Genomic DNA, 15,819 nt, shown 5'->3' on the forward strand with positions numbered 1-15,819 from the left:
ATAAAATTACATTCTACATTCTACGAGTTTGGTTTTTTTTTCAAATTGCAATTATACCACATCTTCTTGTTTTATACGTACAATGCGCCAATGACAAAAATACGGAAGAAAAAGGTGCTTTACTAAAATTTTCATGCTTAAGACAAAGATTTTAAAATATACTGAATGTTTCAACTTTTGTTAGTTCCTTTCTTTTAGCTAAATTATATTTCCTACTAGTATTTAATGCTAAAGAGCATTCAGACTTTAAATTCAGTATAGAAATAAATTTGTGTTGTTGCAGAATTTTACGTAACGTTCATAGTCAACGGCGCTATACCTCCATCATGGCGAGTCACACAAGCTCTTATATTTTTGTACTAATCTTCAACGAAAAGGTCCTAATATCAGAACATAACCCTTCTTTACATTGTATGTTTCCATTCACTATTTTAAGTTGGTTAACTTGCAGAGAGCAGCCCAACATATTAAAGGTGATTTGAAAGAACTTTAAATAAGATGTAGGGTAAGGGGACTATTTAAAAAAAAAATATTCTGTCTGGTCAAGAACTGAAAATAAATATCCTTGTCTAAAACAAAATGAAAATGAACATTTTACCCCAAAAAAATGCAGTATATAAATGTGCACAAGGGTAAACATAATAAGCGATACTCGTAAAACGTCAAATAAATATTCAGTCAGAAAGAAATCCTTTTTCCCTATTCCCCATAACAACTCCCCCAGAATATCAAATGCCTATTACCTAAACATTGACTTGTGCTAATTTTACAAATTGTAGCAGACTATTCATTCAACCCTTTACTATGGTCGACGATATCGATCGTGATCGTCAAGAACTATGATGTTACGTGATGGCGATGACTAACATTTTCCAAGTGATATTTTGGTGAAGCTTTTGGTAGAAAATTCATAACCGTTTACTCCTGGTCTCTGTGTTTGCACATAACGCAATAGGTGTTTGCACATCACATAATAGGTGTTTGCACATAACGTAATTGGTGTTTGCACATAACATGATCGATGTTTTGACATAATGTAATAGGCATTTGTGCATAATGTATATAGGTGTTTGAATATAATGAAATAGGTATTTGCACATAACATAATCGGTGTTTGCATCTAATGAAATTGGTGTTATACATAACGTGATAGGTGTTTGCACATACGTAATAGGTGTTTGGACAGAATGTAATAGACATTTGCACATACTGGTATAGGTGTTTGCCCAAAATGTAATAGGCATTTGCACAAAACGTAATAGGTGTTTGCCCCCAACGTAAACGATGTTTGCACAAAACGTATAAGTTGTTTGCACATAACGTTACAAGAGTTTGCACATAATGTATTAGGTGTTTTAACATAATGTAAAAGGCATTTGTACATGACGTAACGAATGCTAACAGAGAGTATCAATTGTTCGGTAACACGCATATGAACAATACGATGTTGTTTTATGTTTTTCACTGGACATTTAAAGTATAAATACAGCATAGAGCCGTTAGACTATAATATCATGAGGTTTCATATAACAAAGATGTATCAAAACATAACGTTTAGAACATTCAGAATAACAATCACATTTGAGACAGGACGCAACTATTTACTGACTTACGTAAAGGAAGAATAGACACATCATAGAGAAAATATGAGTGAATGTAAAGGTGGTTGAACATAAAGTGTAGGGGTATTCACCTAATATACAGTAGTTACAGCATAATGTAATATCCATTGCGCACAACAGAGTTTAGGCATAGTTCCTTGATTTAAAATAGTATACATATCCATTGAACCCTTTTCGGACTTGAAGAAAATATTAATATTAAAAGGTATATTTGCCTGATGTGTTTTTCTCTCTTTCAGTGTTGATTCCAAGGGCTTGGAACCACTATTTTAGAGCTAATATAATTAGCCCATAATTCTATGGAAACATGGGTTTCTTATTATCGACAGATAATTAAGTGTTGACGGTAGATAATTGCAGTCTATACTGAATATATTCTTTTCCAAACTTTTCTAGATTCGGTACCGTTTGGAAATTCCAGTATTATTCATATATTGTTCAAATTGGAAGACTATATTCTGGTGTCTTTATGCAATTTGGTTATTAGAATAGTTGATTTACCTCATTGTTAGGGAATTATACAAATCTTTGTTTAATGTTGTGTTTTGTGTACTTTTGTTTCTCTATTTGTCCTATTTCTTTTTAGCCATGGCGTTGTTTTTTACTAATGAGTTTAAGTGTTTCTTTTCGGTATCTTTCGCTTCTCTTTTATTAACAATTGTATGCTGGAGTAAAGAAACCGGGCAATTCACCAGATCTTTTCAATTTTATTTCGTATGAAAGTGAATAACATTGTGCATTAGTTAATGAGACAATTGTAAAACTTTAATGGCAGTTATACATATTTATCTCACCTCCAATACATTTCTAGGAATATGATTGGTTAAAAGCGTCCACGTTGAGATCGTGTATATTCCATAATAGGTTAATTGGGAGGAAGGCTTATTTCAATACACAGTTAGTAGCGGAGTTACGACTTTGGCACTTTTTAATTATTCAAATGTGTTGTAATTTCTGTTTAATGACTTTAATATTATCATATCAAGGTTGTTTATATTAAATTGGTATTGTTGACATTAGGTTTTTATGCAGACCAATGGAAGTAGGTTCATAAAATTAAACACTTGAACACTTTAATATAAAATATAAAGTTGTGGTATGATTGCAAATGAGACAACTCTGGTCTAAATTCCACAAATAAAGATAGTCGGTAAGACAAACTAGTTACAAAGTGTGCTAGTGACCTCATACGATATATATCGATCAGTAAATTTTGTATGGGGTTCCAGCTTCACTCACACCCCATATGGAATTTACTGACCCCGTATATATCGTATTAGGTCACTAACACACTATGTAACTAACACTATCTGTTTATAAACAAAAATAAAATTAATAGAAATTGTTATATTATCTAATATTGGTTTAAATGTTTAATATTTCATTCCTTTGTGACAATCAAACTACTTTCAGCACCATTCACATACAGGATAGATCCACCATCTTTGTATTGTTTTCTACAACGAAAGTCGTATGTGATTGTTTATAAATATACAAATAAATAGTTATCAAAGGTACCAGGATTATAAAATGCGTTATGTTTAAAAAGAAACTACAACAGAACTGATTTGCCAATATCCTAGGATACGAACTGTTATCAAATTTTGTTTTATCTATAAACTTATAACTGTAATTGTAATTTCTGTAATCTATAAATGGAACTTGAAGAAGTATAACAAATATTCTGAACTTCGAGGTAAATAAATATTCTGAACTCCGAGGTAAATAAATAAATGTGAGGTCCATAAAAACTGACAAAACTGTGATGATTCTTTGCTATATAGATATAGGAAGATGTGGTGTGAGTGCCAATGAGACAACTCTCCATCCAAATAACAATTTATAAAAGTAAACCATTGTAGATCAAGGTACGGCCTTCTACACGGAGCCTTGGCTCACACCTAACAATAAGCTATAAAGGGCCCAAAAATTACTAGTGTAAAACCATTCAAACGAGAAATCCAACGGTCTTATCTATATAAAAAACGAGAAACGAGAAACACGTATAAATTACATAAACAAACGACAACGTCTGTACATCAGATTCCTGACTTAGGACAGATGCAAATATTTGCAGCGGGATCAAACGGTTTAATGGTACCAAACCTTCTCCCCCTTTTTCTGAAACAATAGTATAACATCACAACATAGAAAAACACACGATAAAATAACAATTGGAAGGCTTAACTCAATCAGAAAACGTAAATTAACATTATTTGGTACTGTTTAACATTGATTTGACGTGTATTTTGTTGTTGTCTATACTACCGATAATGTAAAGTTAAATATTTTTTTCGTATAAGAAAAAAACTGTTTTGCCACTGAAACTTATATTTTGGTGTTTAAAATTGTCCAGCGTGTGTGTCGTATCTAAAACATTAAAATAGTATGTCGATGAACGACTTCAAGCTACTTAGTTTTCTTTTGAATTGTTTTATATCAGTGATTTCGGGGTCTTTGATAGCTGACTATGTTGTATGGGCTTTACTCATTGTTGAAGGCCATACGATGACTTATAATTTTTAATTTCTGTGTCATTTTTGGTCTCTTGAAAGAGCTGTGATATTGGCAATTATACCACATCATCTTCTTTATATATTTTTTTTCACGTGATATATTCAACTATTAATACTCATTCTCAGTTCCTTAACACATTTCCCATCAATTAAAAAAAGATGTCATTGGTTGTAATTACATAATGTTATGAATTTGATTTGTTGTTTAGTGTTTTTCTCAGCTCTTTACAATTATGATAATTACAAATAGAAAATTGCTTTCTTTGACTGAATTTAAAACTGGTCATATATTTTACAAAACGGCTGTTTAAATACAGTCAAAGCCTAGTCATCAATGTAAGTAGTATAAAGTCAGAAAACTCTAAGGATACTTTCAATACTATGCATCATGTTAACTATTCTAGTGAGACTTTAAAATATATGTGTTTACTGTAAAATTATTTTGATAGGTTGAATGCTAAGGTGAAAAGATATAATTTAATGAAAATCCCTTGAGATATTGCTCATTTATTAACGTATGCTTTATCTGAAACATCTTATGAACGACATTTTTATGAGCAAATGGTTTAAAGTATAGAATCATTTGAGAAATCCATTCCTTCGATTTAAGGTTTTTGTTGCTTAGACGTAAATACAGACCTTGAAATATTTTCAGCTTCGTGTATACTTTGAGGCAATGGCATATTTTTAGTCTCTGGAAGGGCAAACGATAGTAAACCAGCACAAATACCAAAAGCCCCAAATATTACCAGCGGTAAGGCAACACCAAACTTTGTATCAACCAATACACCCTACAAATATATGAAATGAATTTGCTGGAAATTAACTAATTATAATTGATACATGAAGAACCTGTGAAATGTGACTTAAAAGCTATCATTATTTATCTTATTTTATTCTAGGGTTATTCGTGTTCCTATTGTAATTCTGACTGTTAAATCTAACCTTCATTTTAGCATGCGTCTCATGTTTATGGATTTTTCATATTTCATTAAAGCAGGAAATTGAATGAGTTTTAAAAGTAAAATTGGATTAGATTTTGGTAAAATCAAATATATATATATATATATAAACATCTTGTCAAAATTTCTTTCCTCGTTTCGAAAAATGGTCACCACGAAAAAAGATTGTAAAAAATCTCAAAAAACACATATTTACCAAATCACCCACATATGCAGACACCATTGACCCAGCATACCCAGATGAGCTGCAAATTCCAATCGCAAATGATCTGAGGTTAGTTGGGAAATTTTCCGCTACCATAAGATAAATATTAAAGTATGCCACCGTTATTGTGAGCTTTCCTATCATAGCTAAGGTTATCGTCAACCAGTGAAGGGCTGTAGTAGACAAATGAAAATACGATAAAAACCATGTTATCATACCTTGCATACAAAGTTTTAGTCCGACGTGGTTTAAATGAATTTAAATACAACATAGATGCAAAGAAAGAAGTATAGACTTCCAAGTGCATTTAGGTATTACTAGCTATGTTCATTTTAACCCCGAAATGTTGATTGAATGAACCGTGTCATTGTTACTCCTTCTACATGGTTTGTCGTATCTACATGAAACTATATGCTATATGCAAATAAATTCGTGGATTAACATTCGAGTTCCATAATGAATAGATATAAGTCATATTTTACAAAAGCCGAATTGATTATGAATTTAGCTTGTAAAATTCAGTTTAAAAATTATCAGTCTGAATAGTTATGTTTTTATCATGATAGTTTATTTAATTGATTTGGATCAATGCAAAACCAGGTATTAATTCCAATGGGGCGATAGCAAAGAAATTGCGTATATATCTATGATCATATCACCTGATATCATTGATAACTATCAGAGAAATATATGATGAATTTAAAGAGCTAATGGTGGGAATGGAAAACGACGAAAAAGTATGTTATCTTAATGTGAAACTACAAGCAATTTCAAGTATCTTCCAATTGGTGATATTAGTGCGAACCTAACTAAATTTTTCTACATTTTCATCTGCTATTGTTCAATCTATTTAAACTTTTTTTCAGTTCTGTTGTTTTATTGAGTGAATACAATAGCTATTGTTGTGTTTGTAGTTTATTCACCGGTACCTTTAATTTCTTTTAGCAAATAAAAGTTTGAATAGATTGAAACTGTGGAAATGTTTCTTTTTTTTTTCATGCAGCTTGTGCATTTTAAAACGTTCGTTAAAAAAAGACAGACAGCAAATATGAAAAAAAGTCATTGACTCCAAAAATCAAACAAACCACCAACGAATTATGTTATGATACAGAGTCTGGAAGCAAGTATATGTTGGGTCGCTATCAAGTGTACCTGATTATAAAAATGATAATCGTTTGCGTATATAAAGTTCCAAAAAGTTCACCTCCACTTATTGACAGTGAAAACTATACCATTTGTTTCACATCTATTAGACAAACGGAAAAGCGAAATGAATTGTACATAATATAATGCATTTGCAATCATCGATGGAAAATGTTCACATTGGTTTAACTCCTTTAAAAATACGTACGTTATCGGCATGTCAAGAAAGCTCATATATACTAAAGTTATGTACTTAAGGGGCTTTTTCAGAAGTTTTATTATACTTTGATTGCAATTAAAGCTTTTGAAAGTGTTCTTAATTCTACTTACATGGGCCACCGTACAAAGATGAAAATATTGTACACAGGCAACCAATGCCACAGATTAACATAGAAGAACTGAATATTTTCTTTCTTCCAAGTCTTTCCACCACATAAAGACATACGAATAAGGCAATTACTTCAGCTGACGTGGATATTAAATAATTAACATAAACATCACCACCTAAGTTACCAACTTTCATTGTGATCCCAAAATAAGTCATACTTATTGAAAACCTGTTAAACATATTACAAGTTTATATTAAAATGCTACATTTTTATCATAACACAAGAAAGTCTACAAATATCAAGCAAACATTTAATAAAAGCAAGAACGATAACAAAATGAAAAGTTTTAAACACAAAACATACATCGTTAAACTCTATTGAGATGTCAGTGTTCACTGTTGACTTGATAATGCTTTTACTATTCCTTAGATTTTCGTTTATTACATAACTTATTGATGATGATGTAAGTTTTTAACGACATTGACTTGCTATAGAGCCCTTGCACGGTCGGTTTAAGGTTTTCGCGGTTGACAATAAATATACACGTAATTCAGTTATCCAATAAGTGTAATTGATGTGAAAAGAAATGCTTACTCCGTCAATTATAAAAGTGAAACTGCTGCGTCCACAAAGTGCCTTCTGTCTGAACAGAAAAAACTGAAAACGGCTAGAAATGGGCATGCAAATACCGATTTTAAATCAGTGGATATTTTTTGGCTTTTTTTATATAAAAAATAAGATATGGTATGATTGCAAATAGCTATTCAACAATCGTAATACTTTCAAATATGATTTATATCAATATTGAGGGAAATGTTTTTTTTTTTATTGCAATTCAATGAAAAATTGCTTTCCTTGGGCATGCCATGAAATGAATATACCGCTTGGTATCATGGTCTCATGATGGCCTCGAGTGCATGATATCGTGTGCTCGATTTCATGTTGTTTCAAACAATATCCTTGACCTTTTAGCTACATTTCCGCTAAATATGCGTCCTTAAGTAGTAAGAACAGACTGATCAGTTCAAAGTCATAAGTATGTGTCTGGGTATGGTAACATGTCCAGCTGCTATATTTTAGCTTGTGAAATTGCACGTTGCATATACGGCTTAGCATGTCGGTCAAATATAAAACTGGGTTCAAAGTCATATCACATTAAGACATTCTTGTCCTTATATGTACACAATATTTGTCATCCGACGTTCAACAACAATTCTTTCACCCATGCTGCTATATCATGGCAATACATTGATTGATGTACATGCTGATTTACAAAGTGTTTATGTTATTGTATCAAAGTACTTACCAATTAAACATAAATATAGCCAATCGAACAGTAAGAACTTTTGTCTTGAAAAGCTCTCCGACTGTTGTACAAAATGCAACCTTTTCATGTTTTTCATCAACCTTAATATTCTGAATGTCAACGTCAAAACTAGCATTATTTTCTTTTGCTATATCCTTTAGAATCATTTCAGCTCTCGATAACTTCCCCTTAGCTATCAGCCATCGTGGCGACTCTTTCTGGAATCTGAAGTATAGTATTTCTAAATATAATGATTTGCATTTCTAAGAGAAAACTGTGTGAGGGGCTAACAATTACGTGCGCTGTTCATTAGTATTTTGTCTGGTTTCTTTAACAATATTTTTTGTTAATACTTTTTTTCGCGTTAAGATATATCTATATTGTAAATTCTGCCTTCATGTTCATCATAATAAAACACAAATAAATGCTTTATTAATTTGACAGAAAGAACAAACGAAGAAAAACAATATAGTACTGTTCCTTGAATCTTTGTGTTTTCATGAACGAGTAGTGATTTTGTTTCTTGAAATGTTTTGCCATTTCCCTTCTTTTCCATAAATTGTCCAAAGTATTTTTATTATTTTATTGTATTCAAAATAAACTATTTAGTTGCTATGATTATACTTGATATATATCTACATACAGTAATGAGGTGAGAAATATTCCAACAACTATTGATGTTGACCAGCCCAGAATTCGCCAATCTCTGATAAAGTAGGCAAAAATTACCAGCACGTATTCTCCAATACAGAAGGAGAAATAATAGGCAAAGTTTGCAAACACTCTTTTAGATGGATCCACCAATTCGGTAGCTAGAACGAAAAACATTTAAACAGATGAATAGCGTTTATGCATTCAACATATTTATATCTTTCATATTGTGAACTGATATATTGTTCTTTTTTCGAAATGAATCATCCATCTGTTATAAAGGTACACGGAATCTTGCGCATAGAATAATAATAAGATTATTTATTGAATCCAATTGAAGGGCCCGTTTCTTGGCATAAACATTTAAGTAAGGTAAACAAATTACCAGCAGTACTTGTTAAATTTTACTGCTTCTCATTTTATTAATCTTCAAATTCGTTGTCATATTTCTGTTAGATTAACATTTAAACATATCCACCTAATCACATATAAAAACTGCGATATAAAATGTAAACAGCATACCTAGAGTATAACCTGACTGATACACGAGTATGCTGAAATAACCGTTCGCAAATATCAGGAAACCAACAAGTGGAAGAGACGAAACAAAAGACCTTATCAAATTTGGTAACATCATTCCTATAAGCGCTGTTGTCAATACGGGTCGTCTACCTAATCTGAATTTAAAAAATATATAATTCTGAGAGATTTGGTTACCAAATAAAAAAAAAATCAGTTTAAACAGCATGGTTCTTCTAGTGCTATTAAACTAGTCAACAAACGAAACGATACAAGACTTTTTTTTTCGAATTAAAGATAAAGTTTTCCGTTCATTGGACCAATATTGAAAGAAGTAATACTTAATCATTATGGAAATATAAATCCGTTTAAAAAAACATTTTTTTTTTCTTTGTGACGTTTTTTCGCAATTTTTTTTTTTTACAAAATTTACATAAAACGACAATTTTAAAAACAGAAGTTCCAACTAATGATGCCAACCTCTCATTTAAAGGTAAAGACAGTGTTTGCCATCAATTTGTTTTTAAAAATCATACAGTTTCTTCGTTTATTAGTTAAGCAAAGTTCGGTCCCACGAGAAATCGTTAAAATGTATACATTATCAACTGATTTACCATAGACAGTATGTGTAAAGTGATATTCAAAAAGCGGTAACAATCTTAAAACTAATCCGAAAGGTTCCAAATTTACTGTGTATTGTTTTCATATCTAAAGCATTGATTTGAGACGAAAATAAAAAAAAATTTTTTTGCAATTTTTGAGATTTCAAAAAACACTTTTTTTCCCAAAAATTAAAAAAAACAATATTTCAACCCATTAGTTACAACATGAACATAATTTGATTAGCATATTGAATATTTTTAAACAAATTTGAAATTTTATTTAGTACTTAGAAAATTATGTGTCGATTTTTTATTCAACTTTCCGCAAAACTAATTTACACCCTATGATCGTTTACACGGAAATTAGATACTTTCCGAAAAGTTTTGATTTTCATTATCACATGTGCATACATTGCAAATGAAAGCTTTTTAAAATAGTGTATATCATTTTGTTTTATATGTAATACTTTTTGATAAATTTTATTTCAAAGTCGTGTATCGTTTCTTTTGTTGACTAGTTTTTTTAAGAAACATATTAACAATCACAATCAACAATGTAATTATGTCCTTAAATGTTGTTTTATTGGTAAACATATTGATTTTGTTATCAGTAAATTAAAACCAAATAAAAAGTCTGGTTATATACATTGGAATATTCACGATACCAGTAATTTGGCATTACACAAGGTCATTTGTCTCGAACTGCTAATGACGTCTTTGCACTATATTCGTTGGATGTTGGATGTGTACAGTTTGATATTTTAGTCTTAGATACATAATGTTTTATTATGTGTTATTGGCTTTCAATTAACTATCAGTGACTGAGAGTATTCTCAGATTTGTACTTTGTGTATATTTTTTATTGCGGGATATAATTTGGATCGATTTGATGAATAAAACACTTTTCAGGTGTTTTTTTTATAGTTTGTTCTTATGTTATCCGTTACACCTCTGTCCCAGGTTAGGGAAGGGTTTGCGGTTTAAAACATATCTACCGCCACTTTCTGTATGTGTATGTACCAAATCAGGACCTGTTATTCAAAGGTGTTCGTTTGTTACTGTATATCAAATTTTGGTTTCGTTCATTAATTTGTACATGAACAAGGCCGTTAGTTTTTCTCGTTTTAATGGTTTTCATTTGTCATTTAGATGCATTTATAGCTACCTATGGAATATGGTTTTGTTCATTGTTGAAGGAAATAGGGTGACCTATAGTTGTTAACTTCTATTTCATTTAGTCTCTGATCAATTGTTGTCTTATTGGCAATTATAACACAGTAACTTTTTTTATAATATATGCGATAATTAATGTCTTTTTTATTTTTAGCCATGCCGTTGTCAGTTTATTTTCTATCTATGAGTTTGACTCTCCCACTGGTATCTTTCGCTCCTCTTTTAGTCTGGCTAAAATATAATAACACTCTAGAGACAATACAGCAATTAGCATTGTGATTCCAAATCTTCAAATATGATAATGGCGTACATTTCAAATTAGATTAAAAAAAATCGGATTTCAGTACTATTTTTTTACTATTATTTGATATCTCAAAAATCCTTTAGTACAAAATTATTCAAGAGTTTAGACTTAAAGTATCAATTGCACCATAACATCTTCTTTTTGATATTTCTCTTGCATGCTTTTCATGCTGAGCGTATGATTGGTCTCAGTCTATGGAAGAAGCGTATCGATAAAAACTTTTCTTATATCACATAGCGATATTGTCTAATATCAATTGTAAATATGCAGACATTCCATGCGCAAAATGTTGTTTTCGGCAACGAAAAATTAAGAAAATACTAACTTTAAAACTTATTGTTCAAATGTAAACAACAATTGAGTCTAAATATACATTCAGAAGTTAGTTAGAAGCTCAAGTTTATGTCCGTGTAAAATTTGAAGTGCTGTGTTTTTCTTATATACATAAATAAACAAATGATATTAGTTCTTATATCAATGCGATACTTTTAAAATATCAAAGCGGTGTTTTTGTTATATCAATATTAGTACTTATTAGTATTAATATTAGACTGCTGTACCCATATTTTGACAATTTTACCTATTATGTCTGTTTTGTTCACGCATCGTTGTAAATATGACAGAATGTGATGAGACTGTCATACACGTGAGAGGTTAAGCGCTATAAAACCAGGTTCAATCCACCATGTTCAAATTTGAAAATGCCAGTACCGAGTCAGAAATATGACAGTTGTTATCGATTCGTTTGGTGTGTTTTATCATTTGATTTTACCATTTGATAAGGGACTTTCTGTTTTGAATTTTCCTCGGAGTTCAGTATTTTTGTAATTTTACTTCTTAATAGTATTGTTTGTAAATAAGCAGTTTTAAGATCATTACTTAAATTCAAATTGTTTTTGATAACATCTTACAAATTTCTCAATTGGTTTTGGAAGCAAAACTAATCAAATAAAGGTTTACAAACAATATCGTAATCAAAGAGCTAAGTATCAAAATGATTGTTCACATACATAACATTTAGCAATTTTTTTAATGAACGCACCGAAATAATATATATCCGATATTCTCGCAACACACGCATGGATGACTTTCTTTATTGATAACAATGAAACTAACTTGTGACAAAGATGAATCATACTGATCTCGTTCAGATAGATTCGACAAAATCTGATCTGCATTTTTTAATCTCCTTTTTAATACAAATTAGACCTTGGTTTTCCTGTTTGAATGGTTTAACACTAGTAATGTTTTTGTTCCTATATAGCGTGGTGTTCGCTGTGTGCCAAGGCTCCGTGTTTAAGGCCATACTTTGATCTATAATGGTTTACTTTAAACAATTATTACTTTGATGGAAAGTTGTCTCATTCGAACTCATGCACCATCTTCTTATATCTATAAATCTTTTTTAAAAAATCCCCTTATAAATAACTACTTTCCAGTCCTCAAACTGAACGATCTACATTTATAAATATAGAAAAGATATATACACATTTCTAACGTCAAAAGACATTTACATCTTATTTATTTGTGTTCTTAACATTTTTTTTTAGTACTCATTGAAGAAATGACTTTATAACAAGCTATACGGATTGTTATTTTGCACCAAGAAATGTTCGCGTATTTATACGATCGGTTACTAGTCAAAAACGAAAGGCAATCTCTGTGACAACAATACATCGGAATGCCCTCACGGTCATCGCGATGTAAAATAGCGTCCACGCGGCGAGCTGATTATGTTCATAGAGATTTCGATTTACCAACAGGAAAAGTCTTTGATATATAAAAAAAAAAAAAAAAAAGAACTGTTTTCCTTCTCAATATTTTGCTCTATGTTAATAATAAATACATTTTCTGTTTGACAAGATTTTTGATTTTCATTGTATCTGAAGTTGTCCAATTTATAGTCTGAGGCTACTCAGTTGGTATCTTCAAAGTTCGGGACATCAGCATTTGTGCATCTTAATTTGTTTGGATTATTTATTTTACCATTTGAATATTCATTGTAATTTGGAGCTGTATTTGATTGGATTGTTTGATAGAATTTTTCTTTTAAGTAATGATATTTTTTTGTCTATTTCGATATTACCAAGGTGGATAGGCTATAGCAGTGTGACCAGTATATTAGAATCTAATAGGTCGGTAGACTATTTGCAACCACATTTAAATTCCACCATTGCATCATCACTTCAAATAGAATTAGTCGGTTAAACCAATGTGTTTGAAAACAATAGACTGATCAGGTTGTTAACACTTTCAACTATTAATAGGGTCAAGCAACATTTTCGAAATGATAAGTTTATATAAGCGTTAATTTTGCCACAGTTACGAAATTTTAGTGATATTGACCCTAAAACATTAAACAAGTCATGATCTAAGTTTGTGAATTATGTTTGCAGTTTTCTTGACATGCATTGTGACGTGTCATCGTATTCATTTTATATTAGAAAACTATAGCAGTTATATTATAAAAAGTATCGCATTCATAAATTTTTGATATAACAAAATCATCGCTATGATATAAGACCAATATCGCATTGATATAATAAAATATAGCAGTATCTTTGACTTATAGGTGATTTTGGCTTAGCAAACAATTGAATTGCTACATGATATTTATAGAATGTGTACACCTACAAATGATAAATCGTGCATTTATGTTTCATTTAATCAACAGTTCAATTTTCTCGTTTAAATACACCTTGCTTGTTATTACATAAATAATTCATGGAAATTATACACCAGACGTATGTCGTGTTAAATGTCACCCTGTTTTAAGAAAAGAGTCTTTACTTTATGCCGAGAAATCTGCCTTTCTTCGTACAAATGCTAACATTCGTCTGAAATTTCCCACAATGCAACTCGTTGATATAAGACAATATCGCTCGTTGATACAAGAAAAGTTTTTATCGAATCGCTTCTTCCATAGACTGGGTCTAGTGAAGAGCCATTTCATTTGAAATCATACGGGCAAAATCTTATAAAATGAGTTTTAATTTCAAGGGCGCATCGACCTGTGAAGTCAAGTGCCCAGTTTTTTAACTAAATTTCACGATTTTGAATATGACACTCTTGTATTTACATCTACATTTTACAAGTCGACCTTTATAACTATATATTCTCATGTGCGCGGGTGATAAAAAAATGAGGTTTGTCATCAGATAGCCCTACGACGCATGTATCTATATAGTGCAAATCATAATATTAGCAGCGCTTAAGTTCTGAAGGTTTTGTGATGTTGATGATTTGTTTAGTGTTAGACCTTTGCTTTCTTTTTGTCTGTGTTGTCTTTTGTTGCCATGTTATTTGTTATTCTTTTCAATTTTTGTGTACTCTATACGACTGCAGATCGACTAGTGTGCATACGTACGTGTCAGAAAACATTCCATATGTGAAGGCACCACTAAAAATTCCAATATAATGACATAGCATCGTGTGACTTCTTACAAATTTGTTGTCGCATACCATATCAAACTGAAAAATGGTAATGCATGAATAATTTGTAATGCAAGCACTAACTGTAACTAACAATTTGACTGTAAAATACTAATTTACAAATAAGTTTTTTTGTGTTGTGAGCAAACTGCTTGGTTTACAATCTTTATGTTGTTGTTTTCGTTGACTGTTTAACGTACATATTCTTTTGCTATTCGGCATGTTACGTTTCATCCCACTTCTTTTTTAATGCACCAGTCCTAACACAGGAGCATGTTGTTCACTGATTGACGTCGGTGTGGTTCATATATAAGTGTTTTTGTTTCATTTTTTTTTATATTCAATTCAATTCAAAGTTGTATTGCCATATAAACTATACAGTTTGTGACATATAACAACAACAAAAACAAATAAAGACAATTACTAAGTAACTCAATATATATACACAAATTCAGGTAAATATTAAAGGGTCCCCTGTCCTCAGTTCCATTGACTTTTTATAAAGGATCCTAGTTTATTCACTTGTGTTGGTGTTGATGGGTTAAGTATATATATATAACTTTGTCATTGTCAGTGAGATTAGCAAATGAATTACTTTCTCTGTTAATGCAATTAAAATATGTTAATCTAATATTTGAATTATGAGAACAATTTATTAAGAAATGTTTCTCATCATCTAGTACTTTGCATTTTTTGCAAAGTCTTTCTTCGCGAGGAATTTTAAAATGCCTTCCTTTTTCAATTAGTAATGAATGGTCACTGATTCTAAGTTTTGTAATTAATTTTCTAAATTCAAAGTTTGGGTTAGAGAGGTAAGGTTTGATCAATAGATTTGGCTCAAGTCCTTTATAAAAATTTAATTTACTTTTATCGTCAATAGATTTCAACTTATCCATCAACAGGTTGTTGTAATATGAGTTTATTTGGGGTTTAATATAGCTTTTAATATTTTTTAATTGTTTTAAATTATTACAGGTTTTTGGTCTATCTATATCAATGTTAGATTCAGAAAGAATATCTTTTGCAAAAGTGAACCATGAATAGGAGCCACTAGA

At 30.8% G+C, this 15,819-nt stretch overlaps 1 protein-coding gene across 3 annotated transcripts in view; it reads right to left on the bottom strand.

Moving 5' to 3' along the window:
• Positions 1-2,317: 2,317 nt before the first annotated feature.
• The window catches only part of LOC143048104 (organic cation transporter protein-like), a 28,649-nt gene continuing 15,147 nt past the window's right edge, over positions 2,318-15,819 (bottom strand). For all 3 annotated transcript variants that reach the window (XM_076221553.1, XM_076221554.1, XM_076221555.1), the window contains 8 exons: positions 14,700-14,803; positions 9,257-9,411; positions 8,727-8,895; positions 8,084-8,308; positions 6,779-7,005; positions 5,297-5,478; positions 4,778-4,929; positions 2,318-3,079 (listed from right to left, as the gene is read on the bottom strand). In XM_076221553.1, the coding sequence (XP_076077668.1) occupies positions 3,004-3,079; positions 4,778-4,929; positions 5,297-5,478; positions 6,779-7,005; positions 8,084-8,308; positions 8,727-8,895; positions 9,257-9,411; positions 14,700-14,803 (1,290 nt within the window). In that variant the 3' untranslated portion in view covers positions 2,318-3,003. The remainder of the gene's footprint in view (positions 3,080-4,777; positions 4,930-5,296; positions 5,479-6,778; positions 7,006-8,083; positions 8,309-8,726; positions 8,896-9,256; positions 9,412-14,699; positions 14,804-15,819) is intronic.

This window comes from Mytilus galloprovincialis, chromosome 10 (genome assembly GCF_965363235.1).
Source record: "Mytilus galloprovincialis chromosome 10, xbMytGall1.hap1.1, whole genome shotgun sequence".
NCBI lineage: Eukaryota > Metazoa > Mollusca > Bivalvia > Mytilida > Mytilidae > Mytilus > Mytilus galloprovincialis.